General features: G+C 43.5%; 1 protein-coding gene across 6 annotated transcripts in view; it reads right to left on the bottom strand.

Moving 5' to 3' along the window:
- Positions 1-27194, bottom strand: part of ACTN1 (actinin alpha 1) — a 158929-nt gene that overhangs the window by 9391 nt on the left and 122344 nt on the right. For 3 of the 6 annotated variants that reach the window (XM_006130285.5, XM_006130283.5, XM_006130284.5), the window contains exons 7-17: positions 27068-27149; positions 24869-24954; positions 18380-18472; positions 16872-17102; positions 15876-16023; positions 14298-14448; positions 12037-12145; positions 8063-8203; positions 5872-6054; positions 3474-3608; positions 1018-1197 (exon numbers count right to left, since the gene is read on the bottom strand). In XM_006130285.5, the coding sequence (XP_006130347.1) occupies positions 1018-1197; positions 3474-3608; positions 5872-6054; positions 8063-8203; positions 12037-12145; positions 14298-14448; positions 15876-16023; positions 16872-17102; positions 18380-18472; positions 24869-24954; positions 27068-27149 (1539 nt within the window). Of the gene's footprint in view, positions 1-1017; positions 1198-3473; positions 3609-5871; positions 6055-8062; positions 8204-12036; positions 12146-14297; positions 14449-15875; positions 16024-16871; positions 17103-18379; positions 18473-23417; positions 23504-24868; positions 24955-27067; positions 27150-27194 lie in introns of all 6 variants that reach the window. The other 3 variants (XM_075927344.2, XM_075927346.2, XM_075927345.2) reach the window with 1 other exon arrangement.

The following is a 27194-nucleotide window of genomic DNA, read 5'->3' as shown; positions in this document are numbered from 1 at the left end:
ACTCAATAGAGAAAGGGAAATTAGAAAACACATGGAAGACATCTTAGGAAAAGATGCACCAGAAATAATTATAGCAAAGTGTAAAGAAGCGAGGAAAGGAAAGTCAATCCTAAACAGAGATATGTAGTAAGCAGAGCTGGTTGAATGGTATTTGCTGAATATATTTGGGGAATTTCTCCAGTATTTGTCAAACAGTTTATTCAAAAATACTTTATGGAACTCAACTAGCTCTATTGATGGTCTAATACTAGTTAGCTAGTATCACTTAAGTTAATTGCATATTACAGTCAGGTGTTATCTTCTATTATTTAACCAGCCCCAATAAGAACATTTTAAAAAAACCATTAGGTAGGGAGTTAATTTGCAATGTTACAATGAAATATGGAGCACAGTAACAATCCATAGCTGTCTTATTCCTTGAAACTTCAGGAAGCATTACCTGAAGTGAGGTCAGAGGTGGGACTGTCTGTATGTTGCATTCTTTCACCTCACACATTGTATGTTTTGTTTATTTAGATTTTAAATTCTTTGAGGCAACAGTCTCCTGCTATGTTTGGGGTCTCTAGGCATTATCATAGTACAAATAACGTATGACCTATCCATACCACCACCACCACCACCAGTTATTAACCTATCTATACCACCACCACCACACTGGCTATAAGGATTTGGCATCCAGCTATCAAATAGCAGGCTAATAAGTGTCAGGCAAATGTATAATATATATTGTGGTCTTAACTGATCCCCATCTACCATCTGCTGAACTCACAACTGCCCAGGAAGGACTCAGGACTGGATTAGCATAGAGAGCTGCAGGTCTGAACTGAGGAGTACTGGCAGGGTACTGTGGGTAAAGCAGTGCTGTCAGTTCCTCATTTTCATGAGTGTGACGTTTAGCCAAGGGTTTTGGAAGAGAATCTGGGTGATAGGGGAATGCTCATCTGGCCAACACAACTTAGGTTGTTTTGTATGCCCGGATTAAAACACAGCAGTCCAAAGGATTCTCCCAGCATTTACCTCCATGGTATAGTTGGTGTGCTTGTTGTCAAAGATGAGTGCCTCCTGAATCTGCTGGTGGTCTCCCTCCAGCTGGTCAATCTTTGGTTTGTAGTTAACAATGCTCTTCTCATACTGCCGCAGGTGGCTGAGCTGGTCCTCCAGGGTCCCATGCATCTCTATGGAAATGCGGCCGATCTCCTGCATAAACAAATCCAAGGGAGTTGGGCCCATTAGACGGACAAGCCTCAACATGTGAAGTATCTACATATTCCTCATATGGGATGAAATGTTTCAGCAACAAGTCATGTAGACTTGAGAGAACAGAATCTAATTTTGTGGCTTGGAAGAAGATAAACATATGAGGTCAGACCCTCATATGCTACAAAACACTGTGGCTCTACTGAAGTCAGTGGAACTAAACCAGTTTACGTCAGCTGCTGGTTCACTGTGTTATGAGCCTCGAGGCTGGAATTTCCCTTCCTCCTTAACCAGTTTGTGCGCTCACCACATCAGACACGTTATTTTCTCACACTTTGTCACATACGCCAAGACCCAATCACCAGACTATTTGGTGCTCTCTGGAAAACCTCATCACCCCTGTCCTTTAAGTAGACCAATCAACAGTAACTTCTGAGTGAGAAGGTTTACCCTCCTTCCCTTCCATCCTCTGCACTTCCCAGTAGGAAGAGGAAAAGGCACCTTCAGCAGGACTTAACCATCCCGCCCTGAAAAATAGAAGTCAGGTTTCAGAATAGGAGTCCAAGTCTCTTGTAGGCTTTGCCAAGTGTGACCTCTAAAATGAGCACATCAAACCTTAGACTGCACATTCAGCCAAAATGAGACGTGTCTTCTCACTTTGCAGGTACAATTTACACCTGGAAAATAAATTGTGGGTGCATATCCGAGTAGGTCACTTCAAAGACCATTATTCCACACATCCACCCCTCAACATCTACCAGAATCATCTAGAGAACAGCATGTGTGCAGGGCAACGACACCTGCCATGGTTGGAAACAGGCAGTTACTTCATACCATACAACTCCTCCTTCTCCATCCCCAGTAAAACAATGGCAAATGTTATAATACAGCCAGACTTCAAGAGATAGGGACATGAAATAAGGTGACTTATATAAACCCATTTTAGTGCCAATCAGAAACTTGCCACACAAGAGCTAATCTCCGTACGTGGTAAGGATGTAAAATCCCCTTTAATCAGTTAACTGCTTGAACATTATGTTTAACCACTTAAACAGGCCAGGGTTGCTCTGTCTGGGCTGGAACATCTGTGGGGAAAATCAAATAACTCCAATTGTGTCTAAGGAGGGACACTGGAGGAAATCAAAACTCTTTAAAAGAAAACTGCTGTAAGGGTTAAAAGTTTTCCAGACCTCTCTCCCTGTGTCAGAGTGGAATCATCTAAACTCTAATCAAAGACCCTTACAAATGCCTATCTCAAATTCACCCGTTAAAGGTGAGGCTTACCAGTTAACCTTTTACATCCTTAGTACTTGGACAATGGATTGGGGATTTAGAGATGACAGAAGATGGAAAAGGAGGGCTGCTGGGAACAGTTGGAACTCAGAGGAGCAATTGAATTATATGTTAACGCCTCCAACTGTGCCCCTTGAGTCACTGATCCAAAGAACAGTAACAGCACTGGAGTTTCCTCAAGGCAGATAAACAGCTGAAACCAAGGGGATCCAATGAAGTGGACTCACTAGTTGGCAACCTCTGATATGAAAGATGAAGGCATAGCTGATTGCGCTGGAAATCATCTCACTACATTTACAATAATTAATAGTCATTCAAAGGACAAGGAGTAAGCTGACCAACACTTTTCTTTTCCTCAGGTAGGAGAGAGATCAAGATGCTTTCCCCCCACAGTGTATCTGCTGCCCTGCTTACTTCACGCTCTTATCTCTGTGCTCCCTCTCTCATAGCTTTTTTCTCCTCCCATGTCTAGCACTGACTCTCTTCTTAAATGTTTTCCTTTGAGATCCCCCATCAGCACTAACCTTCTTGTATTCTTCTATCATTGACACAACTTACCTTAATTCAGATCTTAGCTAAAAACTTCTCCCTTAAAATCCTCTCTCGTCTACTGCTGCTTTACCACATAATTGCATTTATTTTGTAGTGTATTTTGAAACAAATGGCATGAAAGTAGTTATACAAAATGAACTTCTGCTGTATGTGTGTAAACCAAGCTAGAAAGCCTTTGAATGTATCTCAGTGCCAGCTTCCCTTTCTCGAGGTCACATTTTTGTATTTGCTGCAAAGAGCAGGGAGAAAAAGTACCATGCATCAGATTAACCAGAGACAAATCTCTGCACACACTACCCACTGACTTTCCATAGAAGCCTCTTTTAGTAAAGCTCAAGGGCAGATTGCCCAATGACTGAAGGATGACAAAACCCAGAATGCCCCAGAGAAAGAGAGGGATGGAAACTGCTTCAAAATGAGTAAGATGCTACCTCCATCTTGGTTTGGATCCAGGGCCCGATAACATTAGCCTGTGCGCCAAATTGTTTGCGGAGTCGTTCATTTTGTTGCTGGCGTGCATGCTCCTCCATCAGGGCTTGATCCCTTCGGGGAACTAACTGCCGCACCTGTAGAAAAAATGCCAAGGCACAGTTTGTGTTTCACATGCAGCAAGCTAGACACAATGCACTCTGAAACCAATGCAGCAAAAGGGTGTGGTTAAGTAAGTTGAAAGTGTCTGGGTTGGGCTAGATGGCTTGGGGGATGGGCAGTAGGACACAAAACCTGTCTTCTCTAGGGGCAATGGTTCAAATACAGCCCAGGTTGTATCTAACTGAAAGAAGGTAACATCCCAATACTTTATGGTAGCCTGCATTAAATGAATTGAGGGGCTTTGTTCAATTGCCATTGGGCCACAAAGGTCATCACCACAGCTGCTGTTAGGATACCATCTTTCATCAGCACAAGAAGTGAATAAAAGAAGATCCAAGTTCTCCTCTTTAGCCGGCACTCTGAAAACACACCATGTGCGATGGGCAGAGTCCGTGCTCTGAGGTGATACTGAGGATTCTCTCTTTTGGGTTTTTGGTTGGTAGGTCTTGTCACCTTCTCAGAGTCTAACTGGTCATCGTGTATAGGATCAGGAAGGAATTATCCCCCAGGGTCAGCCTGGCAGTGACCTTGGAGCATTTCACCTTCCCCTGCAGCAAAGAGTGCAGGTCACTTGATGGAATTATTAGGGTATATCTTACTTAATCATTTTGTTGCCATTGCAGGGGCCTTGGGCACTGGTGCATGTCAGTCCCTCCTATTCTCTGCCTGTGACTTGCAACAGGCTAGCCTGTGAGCTGTAATACTTTGGTTGTTGGGGCCAGTGTGTTGGCAACAGGTAATGTTGGTGGCCTATGATACACAGTAAGGCAAACTAGATGATCTGGTAGAATAGTGATAGAAATGTAGCTGTGTTAGTCTGGTGTAGCTGAAACAAAAAACAGGACTATGTAGCACTTTAAAGACTAACAAGATGGTTTATTAGGTGATGAGCTTTCGTGGGAAAGACCCACTTCCTCAGATCAAATAGTGGAAGAAAATTGTCACAACCATATATACCAAAGGATACAATTAAAAAAATGAACACATATGAAAAGGACAAATCAAATTTCAGAAGTGGTGTGTCATCACCTACAACCCCCAACTTAAACCTGTCCAACACATTATCAATAAACTACAGCCTATACTGGAACAGGATACTAAACTCTGAGAGGCTCTGGGAGACAGACCCATAGTCTCCTATAGACAACCACCTAACCTCAAGATGATTCTTACCAGCACCCACAGGACATACCACACCAATACCAACCCTGGTACCTCCCCTTGCAACAAACCCCGTTGCCAGCTTTGTTCACATATTCACTCTGCTGATACCATTATTGGACCCAACCAAGTGAGTTATAAGATCAAGAACACATATTCCTGCGCATCCAGAAATATAATTTATGCAATCATGTGCCGAAAGCGTCTGTCTGCTGTGTACATTGGACAAACGTCTCAGACACTTCGCCAAAGGATCAATGCCCACAAAACAGATATTAGACAGGATCACAAAGAAAAAACAGTTTCTTGCCATTTCAACCAGAAAAGACATTGTCTCAACGACTTGATTACCTGCATCCTGCTTCAAAGACCTTTTAAGGCTTCACTTCAAAGAGAATCCTCTGAACTGTCATTCATGCTTAAATTCGACACTTTACACTCAAATTTGAATAAAGGCACTAATTATCTTACCCATTACAAAGATAGCTTCCCCACTTATCACCTCTAATATCATTAGCTCACAGACATTTACCTCCCCCCTCCCCCATCCCCTTTCTGTTCTGAAATTTGATTTGACCTTTTCATATATGTTCATTTTTTAAATTGTATCCTTTGGCATATATGGTTGTGACAATTTTCTTCCACTATTTGATCTGAGGAAGTGGGTCTGCCCCACGAAAGCTCATCACCTAATAAACCATCTTGTTAGTCTTTAAAGTGCTACATAGTCCTGTTTTTTATTTTAGATGATCTGGTGAGCCCTTCTGACCTTACACTAGATTTCTAGCTGAGCAGTGTACACTGGACTAGGGATTTGATATTTAAGCCAGCTCACCGTAAGCACTGGCTCCCATCTCTCCTGCCCATGCTGCCGCCTCCGTTACACTTCTCTTCCCACCTTATATAAAATGTGTATCCACTGAAAATTTCAGCGGGTACACATTTACCAAAGTAAATACATTTTAACATCCCTACACTGGACAGGAGAATTTAGAAAGGGAATAACTCACTTTTTGGGGTAATAAAATAAGCTGAACATCTCCCTTACAGAGGAAGTGCAAGGCTCCAAATACTCACGTGGTCCCATTTGCCATTGATTTCCTGTGGGGTGATGGTAGTGTAGGGATTAGTTCCTGCCATGTTGACATGGTAGGTCTGGACAATCTTTGAGACTTCATTGTGGATCCCCAGGATGGCCTGTCGCTCCTTGTCAGCATCTGGCAAAGTGGCCTTGAACTGTTCATGGGCAGTGGTCAATCCCTGGAGAAGTGAGGCACCAGATAAGAAGAGCTATAGTCAGAGGACAGCCTGAATATTAAGGTGTTACTAAAAACACAGCGCAGTTAGGAAAATGTTCTGTAACTACATGAGAACAATCAATCTCTGATGGGAATCTGATGGGACCCAAGGCCAATTCCCAGCACGCAAAAGCCACTTTTATTGCACTCAAACACGTTTCAGACCCTCCTTGTTGGATTACAGCAGGCAGTTATGAGGCAAGTTACTTTTGCTGTCTTTGGTTCTATCCTATACTGGCTAGCTACTGAGAACTTCAGAAAACATATCATGGACATCTTGCTTTAGACTCTACTGGGCTGATTTTCCCACAATGCTTGATCATTGAAATGAGGGTTGAGAATGCTCAATGACTTTTGAAAAAAGACCACTCACTAGAATTACTTTATAGCAGGTGGGTAACTAATGGAGTGCTCACACAAATAGGCTTTTGTTTTCTCCAGGCAGGGCTGTACCAGAGCCACATCTAATATGGTTACAGTGGAATCAACAGAAGCAGGCTTAAGTGTGTTCAGAGATCACAACTAGGTGAACATCTTTCAGCCCTGAGAAAATGGCAAATTCCCATTGGTGAAGTGCTCTGTTGCTGGAAATGGCTCCCTCTCCATAACCACAACTAATGCTTTCAGTCCCTTTTAGTGCTTCAAATGCCTAACTATACTTTGAGGTGGTCTGGGGAACATTTGCAAAAGTCTGTGGACAGCTGGCTAGTCACTTGGGCTTCGCTCATTTCCAGCCATTTCTAGGATTTTAATTCTAAGAACATGGAAGCCTGTAAAAGAGGGGACATACCAAGGAAAGAAATTCAGGAGGAGAGGTGGCAAAGGGGACCAGGAAATAGAGGCGCATGTACGGAGATAGAGAGGTGAACAGTACAGACAGGGAAGAGGAAATGAAGAATGAGAGCAGAATGTGTGGCTGATAACCTACTTGTGTTATACAAGTAAACAATTTCCTATATAATCAACTATTGTGATGTCCACAGGGATGTAATTCAAGTATGAATGGAGGAGGTAGTCCATGCACTTTAGCAAACAGGTCTGTAACTCAGTAATAGGGCTCAAGTTAAGTCAGTATCATTTCACATCCTGCCCAGTAGCTCATGGTCACTGCTAGTGCTACAGGAACTGCACCCAAGAAGCCAACCGTGCACTGCGCATTCTCTCTCATGTGCAATGTTGCTGTGAGACATCCCCACAATGATCAAACTGCAAAATGACCGACTCGTACCCTGATGGCCAACATATTAGTAACTCCCATGCAAAACCACCCTGTTTCTCCATCTCAGCCCCTAGTCCAAGCAAATACATGTACTATCTGCTCTCTTCACAAGTGCTAGTCTAGCAGGAATGCTCTTCAAAACCCAGAAAGGCAAGCGGGGACACTGAGGTCTAAAGATAATGGGGAGCTACTATAAGCTCATTCCATAGCATCTTGGTAGGGGAGAAGAAGATGAGTTGTCATAGTCTCCAATGGAGATTTGAAAGCTTTGGCCCTCAAGAGTTTCACAGTAGCAAAAGGGAGAGCACAGTATTCAGCAGTCTGGTACAGACCTAGCGCAGCCTTGCCTCCCCCCCCCTCCCCAAAGAGAGGACCAGAGGAACTGAGCATGGGAAATTATGGGACTGTTGGCATAGCATGCAGGGCCTGAGAGAAGATTTAAGCTCTCTTCATTAGGATAAGAATGCATGATCCTCTTGACTCTCAGTCACTTATAAAAAAAACCCTCACACCACCTTGTAAAAACCACATTCAAATCTTGTTATCCAGTAAGAATAGCGTATATTTGGCTTACATCCATTTGAATCCAGATTTTCTGAAGAAGTTGAGAAAAACATTCAATTTTTTCCCTCAAAGATCACTAGATGGAACAGAAGCACCAGAACACCATAAGACACCACCTACCATAATGAAGTACAACATGTGGTCTGATTGCACACAAACACACCTCAGGGGAACGACTTGCATGTACCTGGATCTCCTCTATGGTATGAACAATGAAGGTGTCCTGTAGATCCTCCATAGCCCCCTCCATCCAGTTATTGAAAGGCGCGGCTCGTTTGGCATATTCCAGGTAGAGTTGGTCAATTGTCTCCAGCAGCTTCTCTGTCCTCTGGAATTCCCACAAAGAAGAAAAAGGATTAGGGAATACTGAGATTTGGATCAGGATTAAGACACTACACATTGCAAAGGGCTAAGGAGAGCCTTCCTCTTATGTCTGTCTCCTCCCCCACTCCTTGCCATGGCCCTCATTTCTGAATGTTCTCAAACGGAAATTACTTTATAAGTGTTCCTGCATTTATGTCTGGAGCTGTAAAGACCAACTTCTTACATATTTTTGATTTGCATATACTTAAATCAGCTAACTGAACCATAACATTCTGTTATGTAATCACGTCATTACACAAGATTAATTTCCCCCTCTTTTTTTTTACTTATCTATTTTTTTTGCAAGAATAACCTTCCCAAAAGAGAGCTAAATTATAAAATGGAGGAATGCCAAGAGACTGAGACATCTTATGCAACACACAGGTGCCAAATCTACTTATACAGTAGGCTAGAAGAGTATAGTTTACTAATCTGGAAACCTGAGCTTTGGGAAATAGTTTGATGATCGGAAGCTTACTGCTAGTGTGCATTGGAGCTAGTGTCTATATACTAGGAAAGGAGTCTGCATGTATGGCATGTATGGCATCCTATTGATGAATGGATGAAATCATGGAGTGGTCCTAGAAGTTATCTCCAGGTCAGCAGAAAATGATACATGAAAAGGGCGGTGGAGGGGAGAGGGAACCATGTGTCTGTTGCACCATGACACTCAACTTCAAGTTTCTTACAAGCAAGGAACTAGAGAGGAACTGAAAGGTGCTCTCTGCTGGATGACTTTGTAATCCCAAGGGCAAGGATCTGCAAGGTTTCAACAGTCTTCTGGAACAATGGGGATGGGAATCTTCTGTCACAAGAGGTGCACAAGTTACACATGATCAATTTTCTGAAGTGGGGAAAGGAAGCATGGGTAGATGTTCACTGAGCCATTTATCCAGGCAATATAATAGATTGCCTTAAATCAGCTAAAATAGAGAACTCTATAATAATGGGGGATTTTAATTACCCCCATATTGACTGGATACATGTCACCTCAGGAAGAGAAGAGGAGATAAAATTTCTCAATGGCTTAAATGACTGCTTCTTGGAGCAGCTGGTGCAGGAACCCACAAGGGGAGAGGCAATTCTCGATTTAGTCCTGAGTGGAGTGCAGGATCAGGTCCAGGAAATAACCGTTACAGGACCGCTTGGGAATAGTGACCATAATATAATAACATTCAACATTCCTGTGGTGGGAAGAACACCTCAGCAGTCCAGCACCCTGGCATTTAATTTCAAAAAGGGGAATTACACAAAAATGAGGAGGTTAGTTAAACAGAAATTAAAAGGCACAGTGGCTAGAGCCAAATCCCTGAAAGCTGCATGGAAACTTTTTAAAGACACCATAATAGAGGCCCAACTTAAATGTATACCCCAAATTAAAAAACATAGCAAGAGACCTAAAACAGTGTCACCGTGGCTTAACCACCATGTAAAAGAAGCAGTGAGGGACAAAAAGGTATCTTTTAAGAAGTGGAAGTCCAATCCTAGTGAGATAAATAGAAAGGAACATAAACACTGTCAAATCAAGTGTAAAAATGTAATAAGAAAAGCAAAAAAAGATTTTGAGGAACGGCTAGCCAAAAACTCAAAAAGAAATAACAAAATGTTTAAGTACATTAGAAGCAGGAAGCCTGCTAAAAAACCTGTGGGTCCCCTAGATGATCAAGCTATAAAAGGAGCAATCAAGGACGATAAAGCCATTGCAGAGAAACTAAATGATTTCTTTGCTTCAGTCTTCACGGCTGAGGACGTTGGGGAGATTCCCGAATCTGCACCGTCCTTTGTGCATGGTGAATCTGAGGAACTGTCCCGGATTGAAGTGTCATTAGAGGAGGTTTTGGAACAAATAGAAAAACTTAATGTTAACAAATCTCCGGGACCGGATGGCATTCATCCAAGGGTTCTGAAAGAACTCAAATGGGAAATTGCGGAGCTATTATCTGTAGTTTGTAACCTATCCTTTAAATCGGCTTCCGTACCTAATGACTTGGAAGGTAGCCAACGTGACACCAATATTTAAAAAGGGCTCTAGAGGCGATCCTGGCAATTACAGACCAGTAAGTCTAACTTCAGTACTGGGCAAATTAGTCGAAACAATAGTAAAGAATAAAATTGTGAAGCATGTAGAAGAACATAATTTGTTGGACAAAAGTCAACATGGTTTCTGTAAAGGGAAATCCTGTCTTACTAATCTATTAGAGTTTCTTTGAAGGGGTTAACAAGCATGCGGATAAGGGGGATCTAGTAGATATAGCATACTTGGATTTTCAGAAAGCCTTTGACAAGGTCCCTCACCAAAGGCTCTTGTGTAAATTACATGGCCATGTGATAAGAGGAAAGGTCCTTTCTTGGATTGAGAACTGGTTAAAAGACAGGAAACAAAAGTTAGGAATAAATGTTAAATTTTCAGATTGGAGAGGGGTAACTAGTGGTGTCCCCCAAGGGTCAGTCCTGGGACCAATCCTTTTCAACTTATTCATAAATGATCTGGAGAAAGGGGTAAGCAGTGAGGTAGTGAAGTTTGCAGATGATACAAAACTGTTTAGGATAGTCAAGACAGAAGCAGACTGTGAGGGACTCCACCAAACTCAGTGATTGGGCAGCAAAATGGCAAATGAAATTTAATGTGGATAAGTGTAAAGTAATGCACATTGGGAAAAATAACCCCAACTATACATACAGTATGATGGGGGCTAATTTGGCTACGACAAATCAGGAAAGGGATCTTGGAGTTATCGTGGACAGTTCTCTGAAAACTTCCACGCAGTGTGCAGCGGCGGTCAAAAAGGCAAATAGGATGGTAGGAATTATTAGGAAAGGGATAGAAAATAAGACACAGAATATCTTACTGCCCCTGTATAAAACTATGGTACGCCCAAATCTAGAATACTGTGTACAGATGTGGTCTCCTCACCTCAAAAAAGATATTTTGGCCTTGGAAAGGGTTCAGAAAAGGGCAACTAAAATGATTAGGGGTTTGGAACGGGTCCCATATGAAGAGAGGTTAATGCGACTGGGACTTTTCAGTTTAGAAAAAAGGAGACCGAGGGGGGATATGATAGAGGTCTATAAAATCATGAGTGGTGTGGAGAGGGCCGATAAAGAAAAGTTATTTATTAGTTCCCTAAATAGAATAGAGGTCACCAAATGAAATTAATGGGTACCAGGTTTAAAACGAATAAAAGAAAGTTCTTCTTCACACAGCGTGTAGTCAACCTGTGGAACTCCTTGCCAGAGGAGGCTGTGAAGGCTAGGACTATAATAGAGTTTAAAGAGAAGCTAGATAATTTCATGGAGGTTAGGTCCGTAAAAGGCTATTAGCCAGGGGATAAAATGGTGTCCTTGGCCTCTGTTTGTCAGAGGCTGGAGAGAGATGGCAGGAGATAAATCGCTTGATCATTGTCTTCGGTCCACCCCCTCTGGGGCACTTGGTGCTGGCCACTGTCGGTAGACAGGATACTGGGCTAGAAGGACCTTTGGTCTGACCCAGTATGGCCGTTCTTATGTTTTTATGTTCTTATATTGGCATGGTTTTAAATTTGCATCATATCCCTGGTTCATTGAATTATCTGAATTGCATGGTCTTTGTTTAAATTGGATCATAAGCTCCTTGGGCCACAGGAATGTCTTATGAAGACGACTACATTCCTGAGTGGGTATAACACTTGATGGTGCTGACAGTCAGCCCTGAAGAGTGAAACTCTCCAATATCTCCTGTGCAAGCCCAGCATAGAGAGCAACAGTGCAAGATTCCTCCAGACCAGCGTCTCAAGATCGATCTTGGTGACCACATCTTACCTCTAAGGCTTCTCTACGTTTCTGGGTTAAAGCACCCAGATTGTCCCATTGGTCACATATCTTCTGGCATCTGGCGTTGACACTTGGTGAGTCATAATAGTCCAGCTCACTAATAAGCAACAAAAAGGAAAAATTAAACAAAGATAGCCAGGAGAGGAACTAGCAACAATTTGCCATCAATCTCAGAGAATGGAAGTAATCAAATACCCTCATGACCTCTAATGAGAAGACTGTAGAGACCAAGAGTACCCAGCTTTGGATCCATTACACATGATGTTACAGAGTGATATTGTATAATCACACTCCAAACACCACTATATGGAAACTATAACATAGAAAAGAAACCCACTGTGATTTCCACAGAACATTTTCCAATTAATGGTGCAGGTTGGGAAGATTTGGGCAAATGGGCTAGGAGAGAAAAGCTGAGACTTCACTCCAAGTTAAGAGTGGGTGGTTTTTGAGTATATAGACTGCCAAATGCATTCCAATTTCAGAATAGCATGCTTGTACAAGAGGCTGAGAAGGTCCTCACTGAGGATTCAAAGAGTGAGAAACCATGCTAATGGATGGAGAGTGCTACAGGCACCCTCTGAGCAATGAAGAACGCACAGGAGCAGCTGAGGTGCACAAAACGTTAACTTATGTAAAATAACCCCAGGATTAAAACGTGAATTGATACACCATACTCCCTGCCCTAGAGTCTAGAGCACACTGCCCGCAATGTTCTGTAAGAGTGAGGAGAGAGAAGAACACACACATCTCTCCATTGGTTCTGCACTTAGCAGGAAAGGAAGCTAGCTTGATGACATTCAGCCTCAGGGCAAAAGGCGGGCCACACAGCCCTGAATGCTGGGTAGGACAACTGACTTAAGTACTGAGTAAATGCAACACTTGAAAGAGTTGGATTGTCATCCCTGGAGAGTGCAGCTCTTCTATATCCTCTGACCAAGCACAGACAGCAGCTGGGCAGGCTCCTGACCACTCAACCAACATGTCTCAACCTTGATGTGTTAGAGTAGCTCCAGGAGAGAGGGGAGCTGCACATCCAGACTCTGTTAGTTGGCCTCTTTGCTGAGACTGCTAAGCAAAGAGCAATTCATGCCAATTCTGAGGGTGGTTTTTGAGAAGTGTGCTGAACCCTTTGTTCCCTCCTGCATTTCACACAGCTCAAAAGAGGATGATCTCTTCCATCCCAGGGTCAGGGCTCTCCAGCTAATTTGGCTGATAATCTGGGAGAGTTACTTTAATTCCTATTGACTAGCTGGCCTTAGTTCTCATCTTTGCTCAAACAGACTGAGAAGTAATGTGTCCCTCCCCTCCTGAGGTCAATATGGAAGCAACTCCTAAAATCTCTGCTGATGAAGGACTGATTCAACAAGCCTGATATTGTAAAGGAAACAGCTCCCCACTCCAGTAATGCTGATGTTACTTAGCCATGCTGTTCAAGTCAAGATGGGGTGGGTACTTACTCTTTAAGAACTGAAGACCACACTAAGTTGTGCTGGTTCTTATGTAGCCCCAGCTAATTCTTTTTCTCACACCCTCCCTATTGCCCAGCTCTTGCCTGTTTACAAACTGCCCTCAGACTGTGGCCACCCACACATCAGCCTCTCTGAACTGATGAGGCGCCATTTCCCCTGTGACCCCTGCATCACCCCTGTAGGAAGTAAAGCTGAAGCGCAGCATGCCCATCAGGAGCAAGGAACACCAGTCAGAGAATGCAGTCTGTACTGGGGGGCCCTGGCACTGGAGTCAGTCAGGAGTACAGGTGGTGCTCTAGCTGCTAGGCCAAGCATATAGTGCAGGGTGCTTAAAAGCATAGCGTTTTATTCATCTGCATAGGCCCCAGAGACCTAGCAATAGCACCTGCTTGAAATCTCACAATTCTGTGAACGATGGATCTGTCTCGCCTCCCTAGCAGATGGAGCAGGGCTTTATATACGAGGGAGGTTAAAAGGTTACAGGGTTGCCTTCTGGGTGCCCTTTCGAAGCTAACAAGAGAATAGAAACAACAGCCTAAAAAGCAATCTTAGCACTACTAATCTTTCCCACATCGTTTCCTAACCTGTTCTTCTCCTATGTTTCAACCCGTCCTGCCCACTGATCAGAGGACAGCGTCCTCCCCTGTCAGAAATATTGGGATTTTCCTACATCCCTGCACTAAGTCTTAACAGCATGGCATCATGACGAAGCTGATTAGCCTCCAAGGTCCCCATTTTAGTTCCTAGAAAGGGAAATGCAGCAGGCGGCAGCCATACTTGAGTTCTTGTGCAATAGCAGCAATCTGCTCCACACGGTCCTGGTGAGCAGCCAGGTCGCTCTCAAAGGCCTCATGTTTCTTCAGCAGGGCCTTTATCTCTGACAGGGTAGCAGTTTCATAATCCTTATGCTGCAGCATTGCCTCCTTACCTACAGAGGGAGCCAAAGGACAGAATGAAACCAGTCAGTCATGGGTTATTCATGCCCAGGCCAACTACAAGCTTATACTCCCCCATGGTGGATCCACCACTACTCCAAAAGTAAGACAGGCCAGTTTAGAGAGTCACACCTCTCAGTCTCAGACGTATGATCTTGAATTGGAAGTATCAAGTATTTACTGTCAACAGCGCTGCTCAACTGAGTGCTGTCAGTCACACTAGGACCCAGATTCAGGTCTCTAGTTCGGAAGGGCAAACAGGACATGTGGTCACAAGGGAGAGTTGATAATCAAAATGTGGCCACATGAATATATTTTAGTTAAAGAATATATTTTATGGAATAAAGTTGTTACCACATTGCCAGAGAGATTCCAGAAGGATAATGAAGCGGTGCTCTAGCAGGGATATATATTTCAGGCGTAACACCAAAAGCAAATATTTGCCACAGGCCATCCAGTAGTTTTCTAGCTCAGATGATAGAGATGTACTGACAGTAGGCTCTATATGGTGGCAATTCTGACTATATTATTAGTTTGTAGAAGACCTAATTCAATGGAGTTCTGAATATAGTCCTTAGGTTCTACTTCTTTATGTTGCTATTTTCCTAGACCCAAATCTCTTCTCAATGCTAACATTACAATTTTTTTCCTTAAAAATGTGAGTGGAGTTGGTCCTCATGAAAGTCTCTCACACACACACACACACACACACACACACACACACCTCCCCCCCCCCCCCCCCGGCACAAGCCAAGCAACCGGGTTGCCAGCTACAATACAAGCACCTCCTTCCATCTCTGCCAATTGATCTACATTTCCACACACAGTACTCTCTACCCTCTCTGTCCAGTTTTGTAAACTCAGTTATGCCAAACTAGACCTTCAAGGATGAAGACCAAACTAATATTAAAAAATGTATACCAACCCAGGTATCTTGATTAGAGCCGGGTGATTTGTTGTTATTATTAATATAAATATTGACAACAATAATAAATTATTATTATTGGCAAATAGTAAATTAGCTGAAAATGCATTTTTCAGGCCACCAGAACTATTCACAAATTCAGGTTGAATTCAATAAATACCTTCAGGTTGGAAAAAAAAAATCAGAAATGGTTTTAACATTTTGTTTCAACTTTTCTATTCAAAGTAACACTTTCAAAATGAAATGTCAATCCAAATCATTTTGTTTAGAAACTGCCACTTCAGATCGAAGTATTTGTTTGATTTAAATGAATTTTTTTTCTGTCTCTCTCGAGTGAAGCAAGAACCAGACCAATTATTTGCTCAGCTCTAATCTAGATGTGAAAGACCAGTACAATCACTCCTGTGACACCCAATCCTTTCTATTCTTCAGATAGGCAATGGCATGTTTTCAGAGGTGAATGCTTTCAGAAGGAAGCATTAGGGTTGGCATTACCATCTGTCCAGGACTCGTGAATGGAAGCTTTCTGCCGGAACTTCTCAGCCAGGTGATCCAGCCTCTCTAGCCTTCGGATCTCATTCAACAGCCATTCCTCATAGCCCTTCTCAGCCTGCTCTAGGCCTCCCCATGCATTGTTTATGTCCTGCAGTGATGGAAAAGGTACAGCAGCATGAAGGAAGGGACTGGTACAGACAATGGGGAATGTTCTTCAGCATCATGCTTCGAGCATTCATCCAAGCAGGCCATAGGCTTCCAATCACTCTGTAGCAACAGGAGACTGTAGTCTGGCTTCACAGTAATGACATGTAGAGTTGCAGCAGGCTGATGATCTGAATGGATGGAGTGTGTTTAGCATGTCAGAACCACAGAACCCAAAAGAGACACTCTGTGAAGCACTTCCACTCACAGCATGTTATCTATGAATGCAGTGAAATGTCATGAGAGGCAGTCACATGCCTCCTAGTAGGTAAAAACCTCTTTGATCACTCCTCCACGCAAGAGATAAATAAAAAATTAGTTTGTGGCCTGAAAACAGATGCATCCAGCTTCACCTGATCATCAGTTTCACTGGCAGCAGCTAGCCAGGAGCCTGAGGGCCAGCCCTAATCTGCACACAGAGAAGCAGAGGACCACCACTCCCACCTTAATGTGGAGGAATAATCTGTTTGAAGACAACAGATCCCAGCGAGCAAATATCCCATCCTGGTCTACTACACTCAGATTAGCATGGAGTCCTGCATACAAAGACTAGTAGTTCATATTGAAAACGAGGGTGGCATGGGCACGCTTCTCTCATGTTTGTCTGCCCCATCTTCTACTCAAGAACTGTGAGCTCTCTGGGGCAAGGACCATCTTTTTCTTCTGTATTTGCATAATGGGATCCTCACCCACACCTAGAGCTCCTAGGCACTATGTTAATACAAAGAACATGGTCTAAAGTAGTAACCTTGATTCAGATGGGAACATGTTCTCGTCTTATGTCACACTCACCGAAACCATTTTCCCCTCTGAAGGCATGAACGCTGGCCTGTTGCTGAGCCGCAGCTTGGTCTGCAAAGTATTGAAATTGATTTCAAGCTGGCACTTCTCCTGGACTTTGGGAGGTTTGTGGAGGCGACGGTAATCCCGGAAGTCCTCCAATTTCTGCTGCATGGCTTGCATGGTGTTCTCGGGTGCCCGATTCTCCAGCCAGGGAATGGTACGGCGGATCCATTCCAGCAACTGGAAACAGCAAAGAGGAAAGGGAGGAGTCAGAATAGCTGCAAAATCATTAAGAACTAAGCCCCACGTAAAATAGGGAAATGGTTTAAGAAAAGGCTGCCAACCACTCTGTAGAAGTATGGTCTCATTGTAATATCTCCCCTGTATAAACGACCATGCTGAGGTGCTCTGTTACAGCACAGAAACCCTTGATGTAGTTCATTCATGGGTCAGCACTGCAGACTCAAGACCAAACTGTGTTCTCAGATCATGCTAGACCTTAACAGTGCTATTGTTTGGTTCAAAAACACTGCAAGCCTGTCAATATTTTAGCTCTCTTGGGCCTGTGCTCTTGTAACTGGTTTGCCCTCTCTGACCCAGAAAGGTCTATGCTGTAGAAATGAAGATACTGCCTCCATTTCCATTTTTCCACTCTGTGCTGACTTCAAAGAAGCTAGCTCTGAGAATAGTCTTCCACAACAAACAGCTGCTAGGGAGCCAGAAGGGAGATAACATAATGGGCAGCTCCATATTGAGCAAAAAGCTGCCACATGCTTTCCTACAAGTACAATGCAGTGGGATCTCATCACAGCCATCCCAAAACAACTCCGGTGGCTCCTAGTTCATTTTAAGATAATTTTTACAACTGTTCTCTTTGTACTCTGTCTTCCTCCAGCTAGGCTGATGGACTTTATCCCTTTGCTCTCCCTCTTGCTTTCTCTACCACAGGCCTCCTATGGTCGTTTCTGAGTCTCATAACTGTCTTTGTGTGAGCCTTCTCCCATGCAGCTCCTGCTGTCTGGAACAGTCTTCAGTTTCTATCCTATATAGACTCTTTCAAAATATTAGTGAATGCTTATGTCCTGTCCTTGCCTATACTTTTAACTTCTCCTCCTCATCATAATTTACTTAATGCTTACCACATGAAAGATGCTACACAAAAAAGTTGTACAGTATTGTGCTTCTTTTCTTAAAATTACTTTTTTCCTCTTTAGTTTTAGTAATACAATGATTTCGTTAATAAAATACAGTGTCTGAAGACAGTTCCACTCCAGATAGCCACCGTTTTAAAGTAGATTATGTTTGCCATCTGATATACTCCAGAGTCTTTCATTTTTACCCACTGGAAGAAAACACAGAATGTTGAGTACTAGAGATCTGGCTGTAGGTTTATAAGCATAGTGCTTTGTTTGTACAGATTATAGTACAATAGTGGTCCATGATTAGGGCTTTTAGGCTGTATGGTAACACACAAAACGCTGCCCAGGAACTGACATGACAGCACCATGGATACCTACATCACTGGCCAGCTTTTCATAGTCTTCCATGAGCTGTTCATTCTCCTGATTGACTGCTAGCACTTTGCAAATACGATTGGCTGCTGTCTCCGCCTGTCAAACAGGAAACAAAACAGGAAAGGAAAAAGTGTAAAAACACCATCAACCAAAACTTGTGGTTTAACCTCCTGCTACGTACCTGTGGGGAAGGGTAAAGTATCCCATCCCTGGCTCTAGCAACCCATCTCTGGTCCAAAAGCATGTCTAGGCCACTTAGTTTTTCATTTGACTTTCTACCATAACTGATTTTTTTTTCTCCTCAGTTAAGTATCTCTGTAATGCACTCCAGTGGATTCAGCAACTGACCAGACAGCCTAACCCTGTCTGTCTCAGGACAATCAGAGTTCTGGGTCTTTTCTGAAATTATTCCTACAAGCCGTCCCTTTGAGATGGCCCAATTGCTCACTTATCAACAGGACCCAAACTTCCTTTAAGAAAGCACAAAGTAACTGGCATTCAGACTCCCTTTTCACTTCTACAGTTTGGTATTTCTAGGTAGCTGGGGATGCTGGGATAGGATTTCCTATAAAGGAGTGGTTCCCAACCTTTTTTTATACCGTGGACTGGCAAACCCATTCACAAACTTTTGGTGGACCAGTAACATTATGTTTGCATGTTTACATATTCATTATGCAAATATTCAATATATAAATATAGACATAAAATTTTACTGGTCTACCAAAGGCCCTGGCTCCCAGACCCACCATGAACAACCAGCTACAGCTGCAGCAACCTGCCACATAGTGGCTGCCAGAGCTGAAGCTGGCTGCTGCGCAGAAGCTCGGGGCCAGGGTGTACCCCAGCCCCAGTGCCGCTGCGAACAGCTGGCTTCAGCTCTGGTAGCCACGATGGCCCAGCAGCAAGCAGTTCACAGCCTGACACTGGTCTGTGGACTGGCGATTGTGAACCACTGCTATAGAGGATGTCAGTCCCAGCTCCTTAAATCACTCACAGGGGGCCAGCAGGAAACTGCTGTTGAACAATGGAAGGAGTGAGTGTACATGGTGTGTCTACAGCTTTCACATTCTGTAAGTTGTGCAGTGCTCTAGATTTGCAAGTAGAACGGACACCAAAAGTGGTTGTAGGCATGCGATTGTGATGGGGCAGTAAATATCCCATCATGTAATGAGCTCATAAATGGTAAGTCCATTTTTAAAATGCATGTTTTGTTTATTTGGCCTCTGATGTCATTGGAGAAAAATCCTCCAGTTATTGCAACTGATATGAGACAAGCAAGAGTAGCATTAAAAATCATAACCTCCAAAATGACATACGAGTCACACAATCCCAAAGGAACTGGTGATCTTAGTAGCTGGGAAGAGGTTAAAAAATGTGTATTCAGTCATCACCCATAGTTAAACTAGGTCAGCTAGCGGGTATACAAATATTAGCTACATTAATAAGAATATGTAGACATGATCTGTAAAGACGAAAGCCATTTCACCAAAACATATAAAGGAAAAGTGCTCAGGACATTTTAAAATGTCAAAGCATACTCTTGTTTTCATTTTAACATCCTTTTGGCTGGTCCCAAAGGCTCATTTTTGCCATCCAGGTGGACTTTACAAAGAGGATATATCAAGTGATATATCAAAAAGACATACCTCATGTCCCTACTCTTAACATGACTTGAGCGAGAGAGAGAGAGATTGATCTTAGGATCAAACGTTATAGGACCGTTGGCCAGTGTGGTGAGTTTTTTGTTTAATTCTCCAGTTCTGCTATTCACATGAGGCTGAGGCAGCAGCCAACTGAACAGTAAGGATTACATTTTAAACAGGTATATTTACATATGTTTGATGGCAGATTTCCTCCACTCTGCCACATTTTGGGTGTCCGTGTGTCCAAACACAAACTTTCAGAATGTCAGCAACTAAAATATTAGCTATATAAATGTCCAATTGCCAATGTTTGGAAGTCAGTTTCTCATGCCACTACACTAACCCCTGCTTCTCTGTTTCTCACTAAAACATCCTGCTCCTACAAGCAACAATGGGAGCACTGGAGTAGATAAGGCACTACAACTACTAGAGTTGCAGGCAATATGTTATGCTGATCTGAGTCATCAGAGTTAGACGACAGACTGTTCCAAGTGGTCTCCATTCATGCTCTCACTAGAGGAGCAGTAGCAGTAGTGGCAGGAGTAGAAAATTTTAAGGGAAGGGGTGGAATGTAGCCACAGTCTGCGTAATGGCTAGACGGCCTTCCACACATTCCTTTATTAAAGGAACATTTATGGACAATTTGTTGTTCCTAAAAGTTCCTGGACTGACAGTCCTAGAGACTCTAGCCACAGAACAGATACAACACAGGCAGTGGCACCAATGCTGGCTGTGTTGTCTTGCCCGTGTGTCAACCCTGGCCTTGAGGATCTGCCTCTCTAGCAATGGAAGGGGAATGGTCTTCTTATCCCTTTCAATCCTGGTCTCCCTGCTGAGAATGTCAATAAAGCAATCTAGAACCATAATTGTTTCTGTCATGTGGCCACCTGTCTGTGATGTGGTTCCTGAGAACACCCCAGAACATGACATACCAAACAAATTCTTTATAAAATGGCAAGAGGTTATTCAAAAAGTTGCACTGCAGAAGTCAAGTTTTACAACATATTAAATCCAACCAGTAGTTAAAACACCCATGCAGTTTAGTGTTGTGAAAGTTAGAAGCAGTTAGAAAACAAGCAAACCAACCAAAGCAAGTATACATATTTTATATATAAATCATTTTAAAGGAAAAGCAGCCATCCACACAAATGTCATGTCAGGCTGGGGGCCCTTGTACCTTTAAAGACTCAGTATAAGAGAATGAAAGAAGCGGAAAGCTGATCATGTGACCTCCCCTTCAGGGCCGGTAGCAGTAATGAGAAATCTGAATGAAAAATGGAGCGACATCACAGTAAGTCACCTAATCATGTAAGAGACAGCAGTGCTTAAAAAGACACTCTGCTCCTAGACCTAGTGAGAGTAATGCTCAGTAATCACTTTGTATTAGCCCTGGATTTTAAACTTGTTACTTAACAGCTGGATAACATTAGACAAGCCTTGGGAGAGCTTCAAAAAAGAGCTACACACCCAGCCCTCCGCTTATAGTTAAGTTACTGGTAAATTGACAATTGAATCAATTTATTTTAATCCTCTCTATAAATTAGGCTACATGGAATTCAAACCTTAATAGCTAAGCAGCTAATTCTCGGATTCTTATTACAATTACTTGATTCAGATATTGTGACAGTAAAAAATGTTTCTGTTTACAGTATCTATAGAAGCCCTGGCACCAGCACTAGTTGCTGAAATGAGCACAGGAACAGCTGCAAATATTTTCAGAGGATGAAGTGGGATGGGAGAAGAGAAGAATATAGGATCAAGGGGCAGCACCTGAAACGCCACCAAAAATGTAGCCAGTTTTTTCACCTTCTACCCATGTTTGACATTTGCCATCAACCTAGCCTGAAGAATTGTGTGTAAGGGCATCTGGAAAATACTGGGGTTGAGGGTTACTGTGAAGAGTTTCAAATAATTTACTAGCCACGATCCTTACTGAGAAGCCACCACTACACCCATATGTGTCAAGTAAGTGAACTTAGTTCAGAACTGTCCAAATGGAGTGTCACATTTGCAGTTTACTAGGAACCGGAGAGCTGCACCTATTTTTCATAAAACAGAGCAAGTCCTAGCATACAGTGTTCCAATTTGATCTGAAAAAAACCGTACAGTTCAAGCTAGCTCTCTTCATGCTCGAACCTGCCAACTGTGGGTGGCATCTTGGTATTAAAATGGATGTTGACTACCATCAGCACTGATTTATATACATTAAATGTAGCCCTCAGTGCTCGGTGCTTAGCATACTGCCAACGTGGCTCTCATTTGAAGTGTGGACTGTGCATCCTGTATAGAAGGCATCATGGGAAAGAAGAGAAATTCGTGTCCTATTCGTAACTTATTAGAGATGAATCTAGATCTCAGTCTTTGGGCTGTATTAGCCCCCCATCTGAATCCCCCTGACTTTGGAGGCAGAGGAGAGGAGAATGCACATCTACACTTAACAGTGCACTGAGCTTTCCTCCTATCAACAGGATTACTAGAAAATTGGCACTTTAGAAAACTGTTGCCCAATGGGAAGTAGGGATCTCCGAGCTGGCTAATCAGCTCTTTTGAGGATACACAGCCCAGAGCCAAGCAAAGGGGCTTGGAATAAAAGCATAGAGAAAAGCAAAGAAAATATTGCAGAAGACAAAGAAGCTGACAGAGGAAGGAAAAAAATAAGTGGTTTGGTGAAAGTAGGAGAATGAGTGGGAAGGAAAGAACAAAAGGAAGAGGAGCAAGGAGAGGAGATATCGGTAAGAGGGGCAGTTCAGGCGATTCAACAGAGACTGATTAGGGATGAAACTTGCAGCTGGAGCACTGTCCAAGGGTAGGAAATTACGAGCTATTTCCTTGTAGGCAGCTCACATATCATTGGAAATTGGCCTAGGAAGAGGCCAGTGACCCAGTAGGTGCTCAGTATGGAGGGAAGGCAGGCAGCTGCAAACTGAGACCCTTAACAGTCTCATTTTAATTAGCTTTCAGAACAGGACTGTGCTGACAAGGTAGAAATTAGGCTTGTTGCTTTGAGATGCACATCATCCAGTCAGGAGTGATGGAGACCAAAGGTTAATTTCTTCCTGTTAACTTGGTCAGTGGGGTTATGCCCCCCAGGCAGAAGTCTTATATCCACTACATGGGAGTGGATACAGAGAGAGGCAGAAAGGAAAGAGCTGATGTATGTTTAAAGAACATGTTCTGAATCCATAGTTTCCTCACAGAACTTCTTCAGCCAGGTTAAAGACCGTATGTCCCAGAACAGCTATGAATATGGTACAGTTTGACTCTCGGTGCAGAGAGAGCACAGGATGCCCTGCCTCTATGTTCAGTGGACCGTTGATTTGGGATGTTTCTCAGAAAGTTAACTGTTTGGGGGGGCAGGGAAGAGAAGAGGGAAGGTTTTGTTAGGAGTAAAGTCTCACCTTCTGCGCACCTGAGAAGGCGTGGTAGTAACATGAAACATAGGTCATAATGGCCTTCTCATCCGGCCTTAGCGGGCCTATAATATCTGTGCAAAGAAGGAAAAGAGGTTGAAAGGATAAAGTAAGAAGCAGCACATAGAATAAAACAAAACAGTCACGGGTGGCGTGAGAGAGGGGGAGAAAACTTCCCATCATGCATTGCAGGATAGGCCAAATAGATTTCCATGCGGAGAGCTGGGAATTCGGATCAGAAAGTGACCAGCAGGGTTGGCTCTGTGGATCAAAGTGGTACTACCCCTTTCTCCTCCCAACATCCCGTTCTTCCTAGACAACCTCCAAATTGCATATGTCCACAGCCCCACAGTCGCTCTCAATGAGAATGAATAAAATGTATTTATTGCTTTAGCATTTCAAGGGCCTACTCTGGAGGTGCTTGTGTGTGTTAAGATCAGACTGCCTTCCTGCAGAGTGTATTTCTCCACTCTGCTTCAGTGTGCACTGCATAATCCTATGGCACTGAAGCAATTACAATTTGTTTGATTTTGAAGGCGATTTACCAGGTCTCCCTTAGAAATATTTTCTTTAAGTAACTACATACCAGCAGGCAATTGAGGGGACTTCTGTCCAATCTCCACCATGGGGAACCAGAGGAGGGAAAGAGAAAGGAAAAAGCAGGTGTCTCAGACCCAATATGTGGTCTTCTCTATTCCGCAAACCACAGCACCAGATGGTTTGTCAGACACATTTTTTAAAGCCTTGCTGAATCAGGGATGAGTTCACTGTGTAAAAAGGAATAGGTGTTATGCTGCTTTGTATTTGGGAGGATCCCTCCAGTGACTGGAGTAAAGGAAGAGAATTAGGAAGAATTACAGACCTCGTAGCTAAAGTGTAGTGAATGTGTATAAGGGTGAGTGAATGTGTTATCCTTGCCACTCAGTACTCTTACTGAAACCTCCTGCCCAACCATATTTCCTACCCTCGCAAAAAAGTGAGTCATCTGAAATAAATTCAGAGAGTGATATGCTGTAGTGTCTGAACAGCAGGGAACCACAGCAACTGCACAGCAAGCTTGGTGGCCTAGCAGGAGATGCCACATCACTGTATTAAAAGATTTAGGTTTGATTTCCAATCTTAGTCTCACCGGTATGACAGGCCTGGTGCTCAGCCAGTCGAGAGAGAATCTTGGTGGCAGAGTTCCCAGTACCACAGGATTAATGAGCACACAGCAGCCCTGGGGCTTTACTGTACGCTGACTGTAGGGGTACACTCTCCCAATCCCTGCCCCCAAGTTATTATATCTGGGACACCACTTTGAACCAACCAGCCAACTCTACCAAAAATAATATAAAGATGCCCATAGCTAGAGAGGAGAAAGAGAAAGAAAAAAAGGTTTGGACATTAGCAACAGGACCAGGTGCGCTGTGTGGAGGGAGCTTGGAATCCTGCGATACCTTCTGGGCTCCTGAGAAGGCGTGGTAGAAGCTAGAAACATAGGTCATGATGGCTTTCTCGTCAGGGCGGGCAGTTCCAACAATGTCTGTCAAAAAAAACCTGAAGTTAAGAGCATGTCGACTAATGGGAGAAGAGCAAGGGAGAAGACGAGCCAGGACGATCCAGGACACCTGGTGTGGGGTGTGGATGTGTCACAGAAGACTCCTACTCTGCACACTCTTTGCACAGGGCTCCTTGACCTTCCCCAGCAGATGCGTCTCCCCAGCAACCCTTCCCTCACCAACCAAACTCCCAAGAGGAGGTGTAATCGAGCCCCTGGCAAAGTGAATGGGAGCGCAGTTTTGTTTCAGGTTGCTACATTTCGTCCCTCTCTGGAAGGATCCAGCCAAGGCAGAGCTGTCAGTTGAATCAGTGAGCCGAACCCAGCAAAGCACCAACAGGCTGTTGCTGTGTTTACAGTTTTAGCACAATTCAGCTTCTTCAGCCCCAAAAGCCTTTTAAGGTGAGGGTTTTTTCCCGCCCCTTCATCAATTCACCCTAACATATAGATGGCCTGACTTTCCAAAGTGCCAAGTGCTTCAAGTCCCATTGTTGTCGATGGGAACTCTGCACCTCTGAAGACCAGTATTTACACTGCAGAGGTGCTCACATTTGTTCTATTTGTTTAGGAAAGCGAGCTGCTCTGACAACGCAGGAGAAATCTTACAGGACTGTCTCATTCCCAATATTAGGCCCAAGTTATTTTTAGAGTAGATTCCTTTGGGAGCACCTGGGAGAGACACTTGTATAAAATCCACCCCAGAAACATGGCAATTCCTTGGGATTGCAAGATAAGAAGTGGGTGAGGGAGAAAGGGAGGAAGCACAACTAGTTACCGGGGCTGGGAACCCTGCATCGAAAAAGTGTGCACGGTAAAACACTAACTGTCCAAAGGCTGGTTAAACAAAATTTCCATTGTGCATATCCCCACCACAGAGATGTTTTATTTCACACAGGTCTTCGCTTCCCAAACCAAGCCTTGAATATAGCCTCCCCCTTCACAGCCAGCTGGCTTTAGGCAAACAGCCACTGTAAAAATGAAGAGCTGGCCTGTAGAATGTTCGCACTCCAGAGTTGGAGCCTTTCAAACTGGTCCCCACATGTTTCAGCTGCCCCCCAAAGCCTTCAGGCAGCCAGTTACTTTGTACAAGAGGCACTTCTGGAAAAGTGAATCTCTCCCTTTGCTTCCAGAACTGGTCAGTGCTGTATACTAGTGCCTAGCATTACTGAGCCGTTCAGAAGGAGCAGTTTCCAGTACCAGACATGGTAAAAGAGTGGTTTGGAGAAATCCAGAGGAAACTGGCAGAGTCATTCTAGACACATTTTTTCTCCAGACCCTCCTCTAAATCCTCAATAAGTAGCTTCCTTTAAGCGGTAGTGTCCAACTACACCAAAAGCCGGCCAGGATATGCATTTTGGATTAAGGGAAGAATATGTATTGCCCTCAAGTGTCTCTTGAGCCACTAAGTCAAGATCTTGAAAGGATACAGGGAAACCAAAATTTTAGATTCCTGGCAAGAGATTGGAAACCTTTATACAGTAATGACAGTGATAGCTTCTGACTACAGACATGACAAATTGGTATTAGGTACAAGTGAACTCTTGTAGTCAGGAATTGGGTCTGCGGGAACTGAAGACTAGATCCAACCCCATTGGAGCCTTTCCTGTAACTAAAAGGGAACTATGGGCCAGAGATGGGATGCCAAGATGTGTCAAGCATAGAAGGATGGGGACAATGGCACTATGACAATATTTGGGAAATAACTGAAGTTGGTCTGTTTTGATGTTTTCTCCCTTTCCTTATAGGCAGGGCTACCACATAATCTGCTGTGGGTTCAGAATTGAGCGTAGTGGCCTCTACGGAGCCCCACCTAAGGCAGATTGACATGTCTAAGCATTACGTGGCTCTACCCACTCTATCAGCCCCAGCTGAAAAACTACACAGCAGACGTGGGAAAATGAGGGGCACCGGAGGAAGACAGAAGTAGAACAAGAGATCCAATCTTCTGTGTTTTCCTTTATTCTATTTATTTGGTATGTGGGGCTAGGGGGACATTCAGAGGTTGGGAAGATCTGGAATAATATGTGTTCATCTAGAAGAGGAGGGGAATCTCTTGGGGAAAAAGCAAAATTAAAAATGAAATTGGATTCTACTTTACCTTCTGCATCCAACATCTTCGGGATATCCAGGTACTTCTCAGCCACATCGAAGGCTGTGTTCAGATTGGTAAGAGGATCGTCCTAGGAAAGGAAGAGCCAGTGTGTTAGCATCAAAGTGCAATAAGA

This window comes from Pelodiscus sinensis, chromosome 5 (genome assembly GCF_052426305.1).
Source record: "Pelodiscus sinensis isolate ZL-2025 chromosome 5, ASM5242630v1, whole genome shotgun sequence".
Lineage (NCBI taxonomy): Eukaryota > Metazoa > Chordata > Testudines > Trionychidae > Pelodiscus > Pelodiscus sinensis.
Note: the sequence above shows the minus strand (reverse complement) of the source record. Positions and strands in the feature narration are given on the sequence as shown.